Source organism: Perognathus longimembris, chromosome 15, assembly GCF_023159225.1.
Source record: "Perognathus longimembris pacificus isolate PPM17 chromosome 15, ASM2315922v1, whole genome shotgun sequence".
NCBI classification, from domain to species: Eukaryota; Metazoa; Chordata; class Mammalia; order Rodentia; family Heteromyidae; genus Perognathus; species Perognathus longimembris.
The window spans coordinates 35,539,484-35,558,936 of record NC_063175.1 but is presented as its reverse complement, the minus strand read 5'-3'; the positions used below and the strand labels follow the sequence as shown (position 1 = coordinate 35,558,936).

General features: G+C 34.1%; 1 protein-coding gene across 1 annotated transcript in view; it reads right to left on the bottom strand.

Annotated features, from left to right (window-relative positions):
* Window positions 1-19,453, bottom strand: part of Pik3c3 (phosphatidylinositol 3-kinase catalytic subunit type 3) — a 100,185-nt gene that overhangs the window by 75,548 nt on the left and 5,184 nt on the right. Inside the window, exons 3-5 of the mRNA XM_048363129.1 lie at window positions 18,850-18,993; window positions 13,240-13,369; window positions 1,542-1,628 (exon numbers count right to left, since the gene is read on the bottom strand). Of these exons, the coding sequence (XP_048219086.1) occupies window positions 1,542-1,628; window positions 13,240-13,369; window positions 18,850-18,993 (361 nt within the window). The remainder of the gene's footprint in view (window positions 1-1,541; window positions 1,629-13,239; window positions 13,370-18,849; window positions 18,994-19,453) is intronic.

The following is a 19,453-nucleotide window of genomic DNA, read 5'->3' as shown; positions in this document are numbered from 1 at the left end:
CTTCACACTTAAACTTTATGACTAATTCAGCTATAAGAATTAATAATAAATATATAAAAATGAAACTTTAAGAGACTATGAAACTAAGGCCTTTTTTATCCTAATCAAGCATTATTTTGTAAGTTTTTCATGATTTAAATTCTTAAGATAACGAGGCATTTGAAATTTTTATCAATTCTTTTAATATACTGAGTAATTTTTTTATCAGAAAAAGTTTGATTATAGAAATTTATGCTCTTTATAAACAAAAAAAGCTTTGGGAGTTTAAGGGAAAGGACAGAAATGAAGGGACAAATGGTGAACAAATGCAGCAACGGCACTTGATGGACACTATATTGAAAACGAACTGTACAACTTGTGTGTGGAATAGTAGGAAAAAAACTGGGAGAGAGGCAAGGGAAGGGGTGACATGGTCCAAAAAGAAATGTACTCATTAACTGACTTATGTAACCTTTATAGTAACAAAAAAATTTTTTAAAGAAGATGCTATCAGCTTATCCTGATGATGAACTGAAAATACTATGAAGTCTAAATAAATGGTTGGGCTTGTCAAAATATTTTCATAACTGACTTTAAATCCACTTAATAAAATCATTAAGGTCTGAAGTAGTTAACTGCTCAGCTTTATAAAGCACAGTCTGGTCTTTTAAAGAAGGGTAGAGAAGAGTGGGAATGGTTACACAAAGAAAGCTCCAAAATCACATTTTTTTTTTTAGATTCTGCTGTAAAAGGAACAACAAGAACAACAAAAACATGAATGTGACTATTTTGAAAAAGGTTCTGACACTTTATACTTAAGAACATTCTGTAAACAGCTTTAGAAAAGATACTCCATTTTAAACAATATATATGTTAAATGTGAGTAGATTCATTTACAAAAAAAAATTGCACTTTTTAAAAATTAAAAACCTCTTTCTACCTATCCATTGACAACTCTACAGAGAATATAAATTAAGTTACTTGTGCACTGTGGCCATCACTCTCAGTTTTTCTCTCCTAATTTCACTACTACAATTGCTGTTTTTATTCTCTAGAGATAGATTGTTAGACCAAACATCTGGCATGTTAGAAAAATATTTAAAAAGAATAAAAATACATAAATATTGATGTCATCTCAGCCATATACATTGGCCCAAGACACAAAGAAAAATGTTAAGTTGATATAAACCTTTATAGTGCATAAATATAAATAAATAAAAACAAAATATTAATTGTAGAGGAGACTTCTGCAAGATAAAACATGGAAACTGAAGTGAAGACTTAGCACTGGACAAAAGAAAAGTGTACCCAAATGACTTGAATTTAATCATGACCTGACATGAAAGCAAGAAGATTTCACTACATTTATAATATATGCTACCTACTTTATATTTCAATAGTAAATTAAAATAAGAGTTTTGTTCTTATTAGAGTTAAAGTCACAGGTATAGGAGTCCAATAATCTCATGTTTGTGAGGTGTCTAACAATAAATAATTTTTCAAAAATTTATTTAGAAATCTATTGGAAATATTTCAAAATAGAAATGATGAATACAACTCACCTCATTTATCATCTCTATTTCTCTAAATGTCAGTCTGTCCAGCCAATCTACTTTCACCATGTGCCCTTGTCGGTGAGCTTTGGTTAGCTGCAAAAAGAAAACAATAGAGGAAGAAACAGAAAGAAGAACGATAGGTGAAGTATTCCTAATATCAAAAACTAAAATCTGTCATTCAAAACCCAACATTATGCCACAAGTGGAATATTTCACATTTAACCTCATGTGAAAGGCTGCAGTTAAAACACTGGTGCATTAAAGATCATATACAATTCATATGCAAACATTTACCTATAACCTATATGAAAAATAAGTGAACTCTGTTTATATTCTGGCTTGACTACAAAGACACGTAATTAGGTATATTAAAATACTCAAAAATCTGGGGCTGGGAATGTGGCTAGTGGTAGAGTGCTTGCCTAGCATGCACAAAGCCCTAGGTTGGATTCCTCAGCACCAAATAAACAGAAAAAGTCGGAAGTAGTGCTGTGGCTTAAGAGGTAGAGTGCGAACCTTGAGCTAAAAGAAGCCAAAGACAGTGCTCAGGTCCTGAGTCCAAGCGCCAGGACTGGAAAAAAAATAAAATAAAATAAATAAAAATGAAAATAAAAAATAAAAAATACCTGACCTAGAGAAGGGATAGAAAAACAGGATGTAAGATATCACAAGAAATGTACACACTGCCCTACTATGTAACTGTACCCTTTTTGCACAACACCTTGTAAAAAAATTTGTGTTCAATTAATAAACAAATAAAAGAAAAATAAATAAATTAATTAATTTTAAAAAAATCAAAAATCTAAAAGAAAAAGTCTAAAACTTCTGCTTTCAAAAATTTCAGATAATGGATATTCAATCTGTCATATAAATTTCACATCTGAAATACTCCTACACATAACATACATCATAAATAACTTTCCAAGCTGGGGACTGGTGGCTAACACCTCTAAGCCTACCTACTTAAGAGGCTGAGATCTGAGAATCACGGTTTGAATCTAGCCTAGGCAACAAAGTCTCTGAGACCCTCTCCCCAATTAACCACCAAAAAACTGGAATTGGCGCTGCAGCCCAAAGTGATAAAGAGCTAGCCTTGAGGAAAACAGCTCAGCGATAGTGCTCAGGCCCAAAGTTCAAGTCCCATGGCTGACAATAAAAATTAATTAATTAAACAACTTTCCAGATAAGAAACTTGAGTCAAGGGGAGGGGGGAGGGGGGTATGAGGGACAAGGTAACAAACAGTACAAGAAATGTATCCAATGCCTAACGTATGAAACTGTAACCTCTCTGTACATAAGTTTTATAATAAAAACTTAAAAAAAAAAAGAAACTTGAGTCAATCTTTTTTTAAAAAAAGAAAAACAAGTAAAAAAATTTACAAAGGTCCAATTTTTAAAGATATTCTTAAAATTAATAGTAATCTTTTCTGAAAGAATCCCCATGTTCTATACTTCTTAAATTTGAAATTATATATGGAAAAATAAGAATACTTCTAGGAAAGAAACCATATTTTCCCTTTTCTTCCTGTTTTTTTTTCAAACAACATGAAATAAGGCCATTACAGAAAGGGAAATATCTAAAACCTACAAATTAATACTCTAAGAAATGAATATGTGCATGTGCATGCTTTTATTTTAGAAAACACTGATAGACGATTTAAGGTGTCATGAAAAAAGTCTTCTGAGGCCTTATATGACACTCTACCATTATTTTGTTAAGTTACAAAATAACATATTGCAGTTCTATATCCAAAAAAATACTCGAGAAGTCCCAAAGTCCTCCAATTAGATGTAGATATTTATTTGAAAATGTAATGCTAAATACGGACTTCATTTATATATCAAAACTCTGTTAAAAAGATTCAAAGCATGAAGTACAACTGGATATTCAAGTCTTACATAGTAGCTTATCTGTGTTGGTTGTCTTCCTTTCCATTGCTCATGTCATGACCAGTGCTCCTACTGGAACATCAAATACTGCTGCAAATTATCAGTCTCATAGAACTAAAAATCCTGAATATCAATATTCTGTATTTTTTTAACTTATCACAAGGTCAATCAATTTCCAAAAGGAAAACAGTAGCTTCATATAAAAAGTTTGAAGCTCATTTTAATGTAAAAAAAAAGTATATTCTTCTCTCAAATAGTAACCATTTTTATTTTTTAAAAAAGTAATGCCTGTAGAGGACAAGTTTCAAGCATCCTAGAGACATTCATGTTTGTAACCTCTATGAACAATAAAGAAAAATTTAAAGAATGTGATTAGCCACCAATGGTAGGAACAGGCTCAGTTAAGTAAACTATGGTGTGTATGCTCTATTAAGACTTGCAAACTAGCTAGATAGCACTTAATTATCATGGTTCAACACATGGCAATTGACTGTTCATGCAAAAGGGCAATGGTGTGGAGTCTGCAACCAGCAAAGTTAGCTCTTTGGACTTCAAAATATAGGTAAAGTCTGGAATTAGCTGTGACAATTGCTAATAGATCAGCCTCTAACTTCCTCTTCAAAATAATTTCCATTTCTCCAACAAACTGAACACATTCAAGCCACTAGAGTATCTTTTGGTTCTTTAAACCATAAGGACTTTTAGTTATAGAGTTCAATGAAGATGAAAAACTAATTATCAAGTTGAAATATTTATTAAAGTTGAATAAAATTAATAAAGCTATGAAGCACTCTGAACATAAGAACCTACTCTAATTACTTCATTAGTGATTTTCCTTCATTTCTTTACAGTACCAGGGTTTGAACTTCATGCTTGCTAAGAAACTCTCACCACTGAGCCTCGTATTGGGCCTAATTTGGCTAGTAATTTTTGAGACAGGGTCTTGATTCCTGCCTAAGCTTGTACCTGGATGTGCATACCCACCTATGTTAGGGCTCCAGATAGCTAAGATAACTGGAACACACATTCCTATTGCCCACTCTTCATTTAGAAAGGGTATGAGTTTTTATTGTGTGTCTGTGTATGAGCGAGACTTGGACCTCAATCCAATATTCTCAGACTCTCAAGTAGGAAGGATTATAGACGTGGATCGCCTATTTTCTGCTTGGTGCAGGTCACAATGTAGGCAGACAAAGAGGTCTTCACTACTTACGCAGTATCTAGTTATCCCATCAGCTATAGAAGTTCAAAAATGAACTTTAAAACAGACAAGAGTGCAGAAATATTATTTTATTACTGACTTAGTGATTTATATTTCACTTTGTATTTGAAATGTCAGTGACCTATACCTTTCTAAAAAGAAAATCAGCATTCTGTTAAATAGCAGAGTAAAAGTAGTGCAATCTGTTTTCAATTGCTTGTAAAAAAATAATCTTCACCAGGGTGCCCATTTGAGGAAGAAGATAGGTCAAGGAATCTGTAAAAATGTCATTCACTCTTCTTCAGGAACACAGGTTTCTAAAGAATTCCCAAGAAGTCACACAGAGTGAGAGAGAAAAACCAACTGTCACAAAAATAATAGCTTAATTATTGAGCCCTAACTCCTCCAAGAATTAAACAGCAAGAGGTTGTGAAAGCTATTTAACTAAAAAGAATCCCCAAGAACCAAATAACAACATGTCAAAAAGCATCTGAGAGCACTAATGACGTACTAAAGGATTTAATGGAAAGAGAGAATTATATGCTTAAGAAAGATGCCTCAGAGCAGTGGGTGTTTAATAAAACTACCAACGATGGGGCTAAAAGTAGGCCAAGTAGCCACACTGTATGTAGACTAAGAACAGCAGGGAAAAGGTATGTCACATAGTCATCTCTGAAAACAGCTTTCTGGATCATCAAAACTCATAGTTCAGAGTGGGTTGAATTTTTATCATCTTATGTATTTGTTTGCTTATTTTTTTAGTAATTGTGTGTGCGTGTGTGCGTGTGTGCGTGTGTGTGTGTGTGTGTGTGTGTTAGTCCTGGAGCTTAAAATGAGGGCCTGGTCACTGCCTGAACTTTTGCTCAAAGCTAGTAGTACACTCTCCCTCTAGAGATACAGCTCTACTTCCAGCTTTCTGGTGTTTACTTAGAGATAAGAGACAGGTGGACTTCTCTATCTGGGCTGGCTCGGAACCATGATACTTAGATCTCAACATCCAAAGCAGTGATTACAGGCATAAGCCACCACTAATGCTTAAAATTTTAAGAAACAAAAGCTTTGGTTTTTTTTTCTGTTATTATAGACAAAATACCTAAGTAAGGTTTTTCTTACTTTCTTGAAGAAATGAAATCATTGTGGCATATTCAAAACTACACATGGTCAATTCTACACTGTTTTAGCATGTGACGAAATGCAAATATATAATAGACACAAACACTGCATGGATTTCGTATGTACACTTATCTAGATGTGGACTAGATGAATTACAAATTCAGGTGGGTTTTGTTTGTTGTTGTTGTTGTAGTTTGCCAATCCTGGGGCTTAAACTCAGGGCCTGGGCACTGTCCCTGAGCTTCTTTTGCTCAAGGCGCTAGCACTCTACTACTCGAGCCATAGAGCCATTTCTGTGGCCTTTTCTGCTTATGTGGTACTGAGAAATCAAACCCAGGGATTCATGTATGCTAGGCAAGCATTCTACCAGTAAGCCACAAGTGGTTTTTATAAGCTGGTAGGAAAATCAGAAACAATTCTCACATAAATGTAGATAAAAGATCTTAGAAAATTAACAGGTAGCTGGATTAGGTAATTAATTAAATATGTTAAGATCACACAAGATCTATTTCAAGAGTAGAAGAACAGTTTAACATAGTGTCTGTTAACACAATCCACTGCATTAAGTGTTCAAGGGATGCCCAAGAACACCCACAGGCTCAGTGTTTCATTAGGAGTCGGATATTAGGGTTCACAGCTAAAATATATGTCCAACACGGTAAGGATATTTCCTTACCGTGATTCAGTAACAGAAAACAACATGGGAAGAGCCTAGAGAATTCTATACACTGGCTTCCTGTGTGCTCTCCTCTGGGCTAGATATGGATATTTCTGTAGCAGGAAAAACTGGAGCCTGGAAAATTCCATGTGAGAATCACAGTTTATGGTTTCTATGAAGGCTGTTCACCTGGGCATTCTCTACCTTGAAACCATCAAAAGAAAGCGGTGATAATCATAAATCACACTATACAAATAGTTCAGGTACAGTGAACCACTTCTATCAGGAAATGTTTTAGAAGGAAAAAATATTGTGATAACAGCCCAAGGTTAACCTTGCTGAAGCATGCCTATGTAAACATAGCAGGGCAGGTCTGCCTAAAGAGAAGAGCAAAATACACTTCTAGGTGTATCTTGGAAGATGATTGTAGAGATAATTAGCATGTAGAACAATTTTGAGGAAATGCCAGCCCAGAATATAGGCTAAGGTCACAAATGGAACAAAAGCAGAACACGGAAGCCTGCCACAGTAGGTTTCCTCTACTGTACTCTCTCTGCTTTCTTACTGTCATGAGGAAAAATGCACTTTTATTGACTTTATTTTCAGCTAGTCAGGATAAAAATTCACAAGATTGTATTTCTATGATTAGCAGGATAGAAAGAGTGTGAAAGAGAAATAAAGGTCCCAAGAAAAAAGTGAGACACTATTTCAAAAATAATCAGGCACTATCTCAAAAATAATAAAGAGCAAACTTGAAACTCTGAATTTAAATGTCAATACTTAAGGAAAAAAAAGATTTCCCAACACTGATAGAAGTATGTCACAAAATAAACGTTCTTCATTCTTCGCTATGAAATCAACAATCTCATGAAGAGACTGTATTTCCAACAGTTTGAAAACATAGACAGCAAACATAAATAGTATGGCCATCAAAAATTCCCATCACAAATTAGTAAACTCAATACTCTCCAGTTGAATTTTTGGTAATAATGGAAATGTTCCCTTTTTGCACTGTCCAATACACAAACTTGGGCCTCATGTAGCTAATAGAACTAGAAATGTGGTTATGATAATAGGGCAACTGAGGGATTTTGGGTTTTTTTTTACTTTTTACTTAAATGGGTACTATTCTTAAGAAAGTCATTATTCCTAGATAAACTTAAAAACATAAAATAAATGCAGTGCCAGTTGTAATAAACCTGATCTGGATGCTGGACACTGGAACAGAACTCTGAGGTTCAGCCTAGAGTACCACATTTTCCCGCCTTTTCATCCCAGCATGTTCACCTCTATATTCTCCTCAGCATTCTCAAACCCAGCTTTCTTGCAGATACCACAAAGTACTTTTCATCTACTTATTACTTTCTCAGTGTGTCCTCTTAATCAAACTGACAGAAATTAAAGCACATTCCAAAGGCACCAAGCAGATATGCTAAAATGAGACAGAGACAATGGAGAAGCTTGCTTCTGCACAAACCCTTCATGTCTACATACATGGATTCAAATATAAATCAAACACGAAAGCTTAGTAGTCACATTCAAAACCCTAGGTGCATATGTATGCTAGCTGTAAGTCTTATAATATGAGAAGCTAAAAGATCGAGTATACGTGGACAATGTGGTCAACTGTGGTAGAAACAAGCATTACAAGGCTGGATCAAAGACAATGCTCTAGAAGTCTGGCCTCTGATTGTTTTTACCAATCAATTCAAACGGAAAGACACTCTAATAGCCCAAACCAATTAGGTGGAAAAGAAAATAGAGAACAAAGAAAGATATCGTTATCTTAATATATTCATTTCTTCCTACTCTGTTAAAAGTTTGTGGAATCCACAGTGATACTCACAAGATAATATGTTGGAAATGAACTGTGCAATTTGGGGGGGCGGGAAGTAGGAGACAAATGAGGGAAGGGTTAACAAGTTTGACAAGAAATGTACTGACTATGTGTATAACTATTACCCTTCCATACATACCCTAGACAATAAAATTAAGTTTTAAAAAAGATCTAAGAAACCCAAGTCTAAGTATTCCTCAAAAGAAAATTAGGCACATTCACAAAATGATGTAAAATCATTAGACAGCTTATTCTACAAAAATCATCCAGAAAGGCTTGGCGTTTTTTTTAATGTTAAACTTGGAAAGCAGGATTTTAAATGTCAGTAATTCACACTGTAGTTAGAATTCAACTTTCATAGCTAAGGAATAAATCAGAGTACAAGTATTAAGTTCAGCTTGAAGTTCTTTGCTTAATAATTATCTAACACCATCTTTTCACAGGCTATTTAAGCAGTTAATCTTCATTTCACAGTCCTCTTGCCCCATTATCCCTAGGCAACCAAAACTGAAGCAGTCTATAACTGAATAAACTTTCTTACATTGCAGTTTGAAAATTGTCACTAAGCTACTTATTTAGGCTCATGGGTACAATGCAGAGCAACTGCGCTTTGCTATTATTAAGATTTATATACACCTTTTTACGCTAAACCAACTGCCTGCTCAACAATTACATAGAATCATAGTAAATTCACTGGCTGGGATATCAAAGTTTAACAGAAATAAAGTATTCTGTTCTAACCACTTAAACTTCATCTATTTAAGTACACATTTCTTTTCTTTAATGGTAGTTTAAGAAATATAGGCATGACATCACCTCAACAATCTCTGTGCTATTTATAGAAAAATAGAAAAACTAACTACATGAGGGTTTTTTCCTATTTTTTAATTTAATTAATTTATGTGTTTTAATTTTTTTGGCCAGTCTTAGGGCTTGGACGCAAGGTCTGAGCACTGACCCTGGCTTCTTTTTGCTTAAGGCTAGCACTCTACCACTTGAGCCACAGTGCCCACTTCCGGCTTTTTCTGTGTATATGGTACTGAGGAATCGAACCCAGGGCTTCATGCATGCTAGGCAGGCACTCTATCACTAAACCACATTCCCAGCCCTAGTTTTTAAAATTCTAATTCACAGAAGACAATTTCAGAGGAAACCGACAATTTCACTGATCAAATTTAAGATGAGAAGAAACAATTTAAGAACATTTAAGTATTAATATTGATTCTTTCTGATAGGTTAGTAAGTTAAGGTCAAAACATTTCTCCGGTATTAAACCAATGCAAGCAAACAAGTTATATCTCAAGACCAAGTTATATTTAAGAAGCATGCTTGAAGCAGTTAATTAAAGACAGGGGGACTAAACAAACAGAAACAAAATCCAAGAGCCCAGCTACACCATTTACATTAGGCAAGCTCAATATACCTCTTCTGTTTTATATCTTAGAAGAAAAGCAATATGAACACACCATAATCCAAAGGCAAAGTTAATGTCCAAAACTTTGTTCTAGATGGAGGCAATTAACTATAAAATCTATGTAGGTAAATAATTGCAATTCTTTGCTGTACCAATTTTAGAATTACAAAAGAGCTACTTTGTAAATTATGTCTTCATAAATTGTGCATACTAAAATTGTAATTTTATAAGTTCAGAAATAATTTTCTCTGAGTTGCTAATAGCTAAATCTCTGACTCCTGGGTCAGTTCTTCTCCAATGTAAAGTGCTTCCAAATGACTTTATATTTTGTCAAACCTCTTTCAGCTATAGCAGTAAGGATATAACAAGTTCTAAAACCTCAAAAGTATGAAAAATAGAATATATTAGCCCAGAATGCCAAGAAATAAAATTTTTTCCTCTAAGAGGTATCTGTTTCTTAACACTGCTTCAAATGGCATCAATTTTTTCCTTAAGTAAAGTAATTACAGGCTTTGATAGTCTCTATTTAGTCAGTGGGGAACAAAAGTTAACACTAATGCAAGCTGTCAGAGCACAGCAAGTTGAAGTCTCCATTCAAAGTTAAAAGTACAATTCTATTAGAGATAAAAGAAAGTGGGAAAGTACTGAGCTCCAATTACCACAAGAAAAACTACAAAATGCTTACTCTCCTTAATTTTTATTGACATTTCAAAGATTTACAAACTAATATCACAACTGAAATACAGAATACTAATAGTACATAAATCTTAATAATTATCTCTTGAAAAAAACAGGACTCAGGTTGCAATACTCTAAAGACTGTAGATTTTTAACAATTAGCAAGAACATTAAAAAGGTTTCTTCCCATTACCTCTTTTAGCTCTGTTAATGCATGGTCTTCATTTCTAATATAAATGGATAACAAAAAGAACAAGTATGAACCCATCCATCTCTTAAGGGCTTACTATTTCAATCATCAATATATTAGTTGTTATCAAGTAACATCTTTTCTCTACAACAAAATTCCAAACAGAAAAACAAGAAAATTATACTAGAACACTGTGTTACGATAGAAAACAGTTCAATTCAAACAAATGCTGTTGATGATCAAAATATAACAGAAATAAAATTAGTTTGAAAGCTTCATTAAAAGCAAGATGAATGAAAGAGAGGAGAGGATGCACTCAAGAATTAAATATATACCCTACAAAATTAAGTGAAGAAAGGGATGGGTGAGAATGCTGAAAGGGATAACACTAATCAAGACATACTGTGTAAATAAACTGTTTTGTTAAATGTTAACTCCTTAAAGATAATAAAAAAATAATAAGGAAAAAATGGAATATGTGAACAGAAGTCCAAGTGATTTGAAACAATAGAAAAAAGTGAACAGCTTATTTTAACTTTAAAGCTTTCTATGTCTTGGCTCTTAACGTTTCATCTACAGCAGAATCACAACAAAGCCCTTAAAAGACAATTTAAGATCTTCTTTATCTTCTGTATAGGTGACATTCCCCTAGTATTTGAGATTATTATTTTTTCACACTGCAGTGACCCACCATTTATAAATGAACTGATTCTATGAAAATGTCTACTAAGAATTCAAGGTTTGGAAAAATCAAACAAGAACTGAAATCTAATTACACTGCTAAGATAAACACTTAAAGAGAAGTGAGACATAAAAATTTGTTGAAATTGTTTTAAAAAAGGTGAAGTATGGATAAAGTAGAGTAATAAATGGGATGAATCTGACTGGGGCATATGCATGTAGGGAACTGTCAAAATAAAGTTTCTGGCATGCTAATAAAAAAAACCTTGCTGAAATTAATTTTTAAATTTTTATTTAAATATACAGAAATGGAAAGGAAAAACTGGGAGGAAGCAAGGAAGCATGGTCCAAAGAGAAATGTACTCTTTACTTGATTTATTACCTTTATATAAAAAAAAGTAAAGAAATATAAAAAAAAGGTTGGGTAATACTATATTGTTCTATATGCTTATTAGGTCACAATAACTATTTTTTTAAAGAGAAATACATGAATGGATATGCCAATTAAAACTTTTATGTTTAAGAACAAATAGCCAAATGTATTCTTTATAATTAAAAACTATAAATAGAAGCAACAAGGTAATAATTGGCACCAAGATTTCCTGTAGACTAAATTAAAGTCATCCACACTAGTAAGACTGCACAGAAAAAATACACGTACATATGTTTTTTAAGTCTTAACAAAAGAATTGAAAAGCAGCTCAATAGCTTATAATCCTGCCTACCCAGAGGCTGATTTCTGAGGATCTCTGTTCATAGCCAGCCAACCTGGGCAGGAAAGTCTGTGAGATTGTTATCTCCAATTAACCATCAAAAAACCCAGAAGTGGAGTTGTGGTTCAACTGGTAGAGTTGAACATAAAAGCTCTGAGACAGTACCCAGGCCAAATTCAAACCCTGGGACTCGCATAAAAAAAAATGGGGGAGGAGTGTGGAGGTAAACAATTTAATGGTGCTTAATAAAAGGAGATTCAATTTAAACACTAGAATGGGACTTAAATTTTGTATTTTAAAATGAAAACAACTCATTGTACCCATCGTGAATGAAGATAACCCAAACCACTTATAAAACAGGGTAAAAGCACATTAGTTAAAAGTACATGATGAAATTTTTTTATTTGTAAAATCATAAGCATCTCTAGCATGTAACACTTTTATCTTTAAGGCTTAAGGCAAATGATATTACCACTGATGGTTCACACCTGTAATCCTAACTACTCTAGAAGGCTGAGATCAAGGTTCATAGCCAGCTCAAGCAGGAAAGTCCATGAGACTCATGTCTCCAATTAAAAACCAAAAAATGCCAGAAGTGGAAGTGTAGCACAAGTAACAGAGTGCTAGCCTGGAGCAAGAAGCTCAGAGACATCACCCAGGCCTTAAAATCAACCCCTGGACCAATTTTTTAAATATTAATATATATTTATTAAACTTTTAATATGTGTAACTATATATTACATATTTTAATAAGATATACATATATATGGGTATATATGGATATATCACAAAGCAGCCTACATTTTCAAATCTGATGAAATTGCAGAAAAATGGCCACAAAATGTGATTCTATTTATGTGTAATGTCCAGAATAGGGAAATTCATAGTAACAGTAAATGAGCAGTTGTCAGGAACTACAAAGAGGAAGGAACAATAAGTGACTATTCATGAGGACACAGTTGCTTTTAGGGTTAATAAAAATGTAAAATTGGGCTGGGAAGTAGCTCAGTGGCAAAGTGCTTGCCTAGCAAGTGCAACGTCCTGGTTTCAATCCCCACCACCAAAAAAGAAAAAAAAAAAAGTAAAATTAAAATACAGTGGTGATGCTTATTTATGCAAATCTATAAATTTTACACCTTCTAGGAGTGAATTTTATAAATTCACTCATAAATATATATACTATAAAAGTATTAAGTTATATCTCAATAAAACTATTACTAAAATGGTATTATTTGAAGTAAAATATGATGGTTTGTTATATTAAATACACTATAGACATGACTAGGAAAATTCTACTTATTTCAAAGTCTAATTTGATTTTTTTTTTACCTTGGCAAGGCGGCTCATTTGATCTTCTGAGAGAGTACTGCTTGTTCTGCCAGGAGTTTTTGTAGGCTCTGAACCATCTGCTTCTACATTAGGCCAGACTTTCAAGTCATGCATTCCTTGGCGAAACATTCTACAAAAAAGTATGATTAGTGTAGAAGTATAAATTAATGCAATTTTTATAGGAAACTTTAGATTATAAACAGCAATTCTACTGAAATAAATACATGTCTCCACAGTCACGATTTTAGCCCCCACATGACTGTACCGAAAGGAACTAAGCAACTATATTCCATATAAGTTTTTCTCATGCCATTCTTTTGTCTTTTGAGTAAGCAAAACTGCTACAGAGAAGTCTTCATGCAAACTAGAAGTAAAGATCAGTGATAGAAAACATACATCCATCACCTCAAAAATCTACCTTATAGAATGTCATATTTACCATGACTAAAAACAAAATCAAAATCATCTATTTTCTGTACTCAACAAATCAGCATGCTTGAGTTTGAATTTCAGCTGTGCCATCTGTTCATTTCAGATGTAACCTTGGATAAATTAGTGCTACTTCCCAGAACCCAGTTTCTCTTGTATAAAAAGGATTAGTAGAGTATTTGTATTTCACGCCATTACTCATCATGAGGTTAAATCATTTCAATTAGCAATCAATTATTGAATAAAATTTCAATTAAAATGTACTTGAATTAATATTCACTAGAATAAAATGTAAATATAAGTTACTATTATCTTTTTCACTATATAGGGTGATTTTTCTCCTGTCTTCTTTTCCATAAGAAAGTTATGCAACCTGGCAGAGGAGGCTCATGCTTACAATCCTAACTACTCAGAAGGCTGAGGTCTTAGGACTGCGGTTCAAAGCTAGCCCTAGCAGTCCAAGACCATTATCTCCAATTAAAAACAACAAAACAAAAAAGTAGTGGAGGTATGGCTCAAGTGGTATAATGCCAGTCTTGAGTGAAAAAGTCAAGCAAGAGAAAGAGGCAATGAGTTCAAGGTCCAATACTGGCACAAAAACAAAAAACAAACAAAATACACACATGCATTCAAGTCAAGATTCAGCTTAAAGGTAGTTCCTGTTTTAGAGTGAAAGAATAGGTGACCTTTGACTGCCAGACTACCTTGAAAAGACTACTAAGAAGATCTAGGGCAAATCTTGAATAAGCTCATGCAGAGCTTTATGCAAAGTTTTTTTTTCCCTTTTAATTTTTTGAGACCATAGAAAGTTCCCGTATTTATCTTTATCGTGAGCTTAAGGATGGGGATGGTTGCCTTTTAGCATGTTTTCATTTTACAAGTGTTTATGAGTAAGTCCTTTCAAACTATATCAGTTCTACTCAAACAGCATCTCTGCAGATGCTAAGAGAATACAGTGACAATTGCAGTGCACAGGCTACAAGTGTATACCACGAAATATGAAAGCATTTTCCACAAGTCCTTAGTTTTTACAAAATTGTCCACTTAATTATGAAATATAAGTAAAAATTTTAATTATAATGTTCTGACTAACAAAAACGTATTCATGATTTGCCTGGGGTTATCAAGGAGGTTTTCATTTCATTGCATATGGAATATACATAGGTAGTGATGCTATAATCACTTAGACTGGAAACGATAGATTCCCACAAGTACATAAGGCGCAAGAAGATTCAGCGCTTTATCTATCATAAGGTCCCTGAAGTTGGCAACAAAGTAAATAATTCTCTATACCACATTTTTAGAAGTTTATCTTATAAGCCCAATTTGTGAGATATGAAGTAACAGGCTATAGAAAAGCAAAATTCTAATATCATATTAAACATTTTTCAAAAAGCTAATTACAAAATAGATCTTTAATAAAGTTATTTTGTTCCCTTTCAAGTAGACAGATTCAACATCCAGCAGACCTCTTAGAGCAGTCTCCATGGAATTACCACAATGAGGAAGTAACACTATCTTAAATGAACACCCTTTAAATAAATGTACCTGCAGAAATAGCAGCAAGCTTCCCTTCCTTCTCTTTACCTCCTCACCACTTAATGAATATTGTAGCTGAATTTAATTCAAACACAAGCCCATTTGGCAGGAAGTCAGTCTGCTAAATGATTTAAGTGCCCTGGGATAGATCTGAAGAGGAGATGTAAAGATAGACGATGCCAAGGGTAGGAGTCATGCCAAGTGACTCTTTGACAATGAAGTGAACATATAACTTTCTTTTGACACTAATGGAATCTTGCAGAGAGTTACACAGCCTCCAGGTGGCAAGGCAGAAGATGCACAGAGCACCATGTCCACTTGGGAAATTAAGCCAGACAAGACAGAAAAAACAGTACAGCAGGCTCTTCCCCAACTCCAGCTGCTGCTGCTGCTGCTGCTCCAACTTGCAGTGCCAAGCTGCTTTACCAGCAACTGTCTTAACTTCAGAATTCACATTTAGAGAAGAAACATCTGCACGAGAAGTCTGCTGCTTACCTATGGTTCTTTACCAATTCAGATTAATGATCAATCTATGTTTAAGCTACTTAGAAATTTCACATGCTAGATGTTCAAATTAAGGACAGTAAGTTATTCTAGCCTTCTCCTAACATATCAGTCTTTCAATTATTAGGCTCCTGAAAGAAATTCTACTTTGCCCTGACTCACATATACAAAACAGATTATTAGCAAAAGCAAGAGCTCTTAGTCATACAACTACCAATAGTACTGTAATAGATGCTATAAAAGCCACTTCTACAATCTACAAAGTGCATAGCAGGACCGCTCAGGAGAAAGATGAAGGGCAACTGATATCAGTTCATTGCATAAAAAATCCTGAAGTAAGTATGGCTTCAACCAATATTTCTCTAAATCATGATAGTTGTATGGCACATGAAGTGAGGTTTCCTACCCACAAGCTTAGGATGTTTTGTCCCCCTAGATGTTTTATTCCCAGGATAGAAAAGTAGCTGGGACTCAGAGGGAAGTGGATATCTGAAGGATGCTAAAGCACCTAAATGTTCTGAAGTTCATTCTCTTGCACCAGAAACCTGGGTGCACTCAGGCTTGCCAACAGGGTTTTCAGGCCAAAGCAGACCCCTGTTCAAAGAATAGGCAATGCACAGAAATATTCTGTAGAATTCTTGTAGAATTGCAAAAGTGGTAAGTAAGTAAATGGCTCAAGTCTGAGAAACCTGCTGGAAGAGATATGTTCACAGAATCAGTCTCACGCTCGAATGCTTTATGTCTAAGATCTGATGCATTTAGGACACAGAGAAATAGCTTTAACTTGCACAAAGAAATGTATTCTACCTAGCTTATATAACTGTAACCCCTTTGTACATCACCTTTATAACAATTTTTAAAAAGAAAGGGGGAAAGCAGTAGTCATTTTCCAGTTATAGTTAAGAAAAGGCTGGGTTGGGGATATGGCCTAGTGGCAAGAGTGCTTGCCTCGTATACATGAGGCCCTGGGTTCGGCTCCCCAGCACCACATATACAGAAAATGGCCAGAAGTTGCGCTGTGGCTCAAGTGGCAGAGTGCTAGCCTTGAGCAAAAAGAAGCCAGGGACAGTGCTCAGGCCCTGAGTCCAAGCCCCAGGACTGGCCAAAAAAAAAAAAAAAAAAAAAAAGAAAAGGCATGACTTCCCAAGGTTGAAAGTCTTAGTTAATGAAAATTTTAACTCCACTGATTATTGCTTCTGTCTTTATGGAAATCTCTGAAGTTTAACTACTTTTTTTAAAATGGAATAAGTACTACTAATTTATCCTGACAAATATGTCCTGTAGAAGACACTTTCATCTTTATTTGAATGAGAACTTAGAAAATTTCCCTTTTATTCAGATATATACAGAATTACAAATAAATAACAGCAAAGGAAGGAATGAAAAAGAAAGTTGAACAGAGTTGTATATATAAGTCACATAGACAACTATAAAAGAAGTGATGCATGAGGCCCTCATTTAAACACCAGTACAACCCCAAAAACTAAAAAAAAAATTAAGTATTTATTACTGTTATTTTATTTTATAGATAAAAAACTGAAACATAAGATTAATTTGTCTAAAGGTACACATTTAGTAAGGAAAAAAAAAACAGAATTTAAAGACAAGTAATCTATTTTTATAATCTGGCTTCCTAACTACTATACTATGTACTGTTTTTGCCTCTCTTAGACTTAGTATCTGGTGAATTGAGTAAGCACATTAAAGTAACAAAATAAACAGATGGAAAAAAAAGGCTTATGTAGGGCTGGGAATGTAGCTTAGTGGTAGAGTGCTTGTCTAGCATGCATGAAGCCCTGGGTTCAATTCCTCAGCACCACATACACAGAAAAAGCTAGAAGTGGCACTGTGGCTCAAGAGGTAGAGTGGTAGCCTTGAGCAAAGAAACCAGGGACAGTGCTCAGGCCCTGAATCCCAAGCCCCAGGACTGGCGAAAAACTTATGTAATAAACGGCAATGAGATTTATATATTTATATGCCTTTTGTTTTTGTTTTCTTTTATGCTAATTAGTAATGAGACTCACAAAATTAATTTTATATTAATCACAGAATCAAATGTAAAGGGAAAGAAGCATAACAAAATCAATCCTTTAAATAACTTGAACAAGAAGGACTTACTAAGTTCAAATTTACAGGCTCCTTATATAGCAAGAAGAAAATAACCATTCAAAAGAATTATATGGCATGTGAATTATATCATTATAAAAAGGAGGCTACTTATAGTATAAACATAAACACAAGAAATTTATCATACAGAAGCTAGATCTAAAATACACTGGAACATAACAAATTATATAGTACTCCAAGCATTTACACAAAGTGAGACCAAAGGAGGATACTCTTAGGATAGTGTGCCAGATCATATATTCCAGGAAATGGAAACAAGAGATTTCTTGGTTTTTGCTGCTTTTCTTTTCTTTCTGTTTGTTCGTTATTATGTATTTGGGAGGGCAAGGGGGTGTCACAGAAATGGAGGGACAAAGAGTGAACACATGCAGCAGTTGTACTCACTAGATACTATATTGAAAATGGACTATACAACTCGTGGGTGGGAATGGAAGGGAAAAACTGACAAAAGAGTAAGGAAAGGGGTAACACTGTCCAAAAAGAAATGTACCATTTTCCTGACTTAGGTAACTATAATCCCTCTGTATATCACCTTTACAATAACAATAAAAGAATTTTTTAAAGAAATATGCCAAAACAACTCAATTGAAAATAGTTATTTTTGTAATATACCACCCTAAACTAATGAATGCTTTCAAGCCTCTCTATTCTCCTTTCTATCATCATTAGACAAAGAAAAAGTTTGTAACAGTACAGTAAATGTCAGTCTTTGTTACTCAAAAGCAAAGTGCTAGATCCCAACAACTTCTATAGTCTAGTAGAAGTCACATTAGCAATCACTAGTAGCAGAGTAATACAAACTGTGTTTCTAAGTAATCTATTTTGCACATCCTTTAGGAAACCTAAGTCAAATTCAGTCTCAAAAGCAAGTGACCAAATCCTCACCCCAAAAAATGGAAGAGAAGCAAATTCTATAAATCAAAATGTTTTTCACATGGAGAACGAGATGGCGTAAACAACAAAGAGCCTGAAAGCTACAATACTCACAGACTCCAGAAACAGAAAGCTCACCCATATTTTCCAAAGAGTGAAACAGTTGTTCCTCCCACAGGTACTGCTTTTCCTGGTCCATACACATCCCATATAGTCAAAGCCACTTGGGCATTCCTGGGCAGGTCAGGGTATTTCACAGGCAGTTTTAACCATTCATTCCAACTATGGAAATAAAGTCAATAAAATATATAGATATAACTTCTTTTTTTCACTGTTTCAGAATATTTGTTTTAAGCAAGTACTTACAAAGAACAATGGCTGTTAGCAATTTTTAGCCCATTTATTTTAGAAGGGCAAGTTTTGTTTGATAAGCTGGTAAAGAAAAAAAAATCACAACTTCCTAAAACTAAAAATCTGTAAATGTCTTTTATTTTTAACCTATTCTTAAGTTACTTATCCAAAAGAAGTTATTTTGCTTGGCCTATTTTCTGGACCTTTTAATTTCAAGAAGCCACTTTTATTTACTTCAAAGTTCTTTTTACTGAGTAGCTTCATACTTTCAGAAAATACAAACTTACACACCAGTAGCTCATATACAGTAATTCTAACTATCATAAGGCTAATATCTGAAGGAACACAGTTCAATAACAGCTCAGGCATAGAAGTCCAGAAGATTCTATCT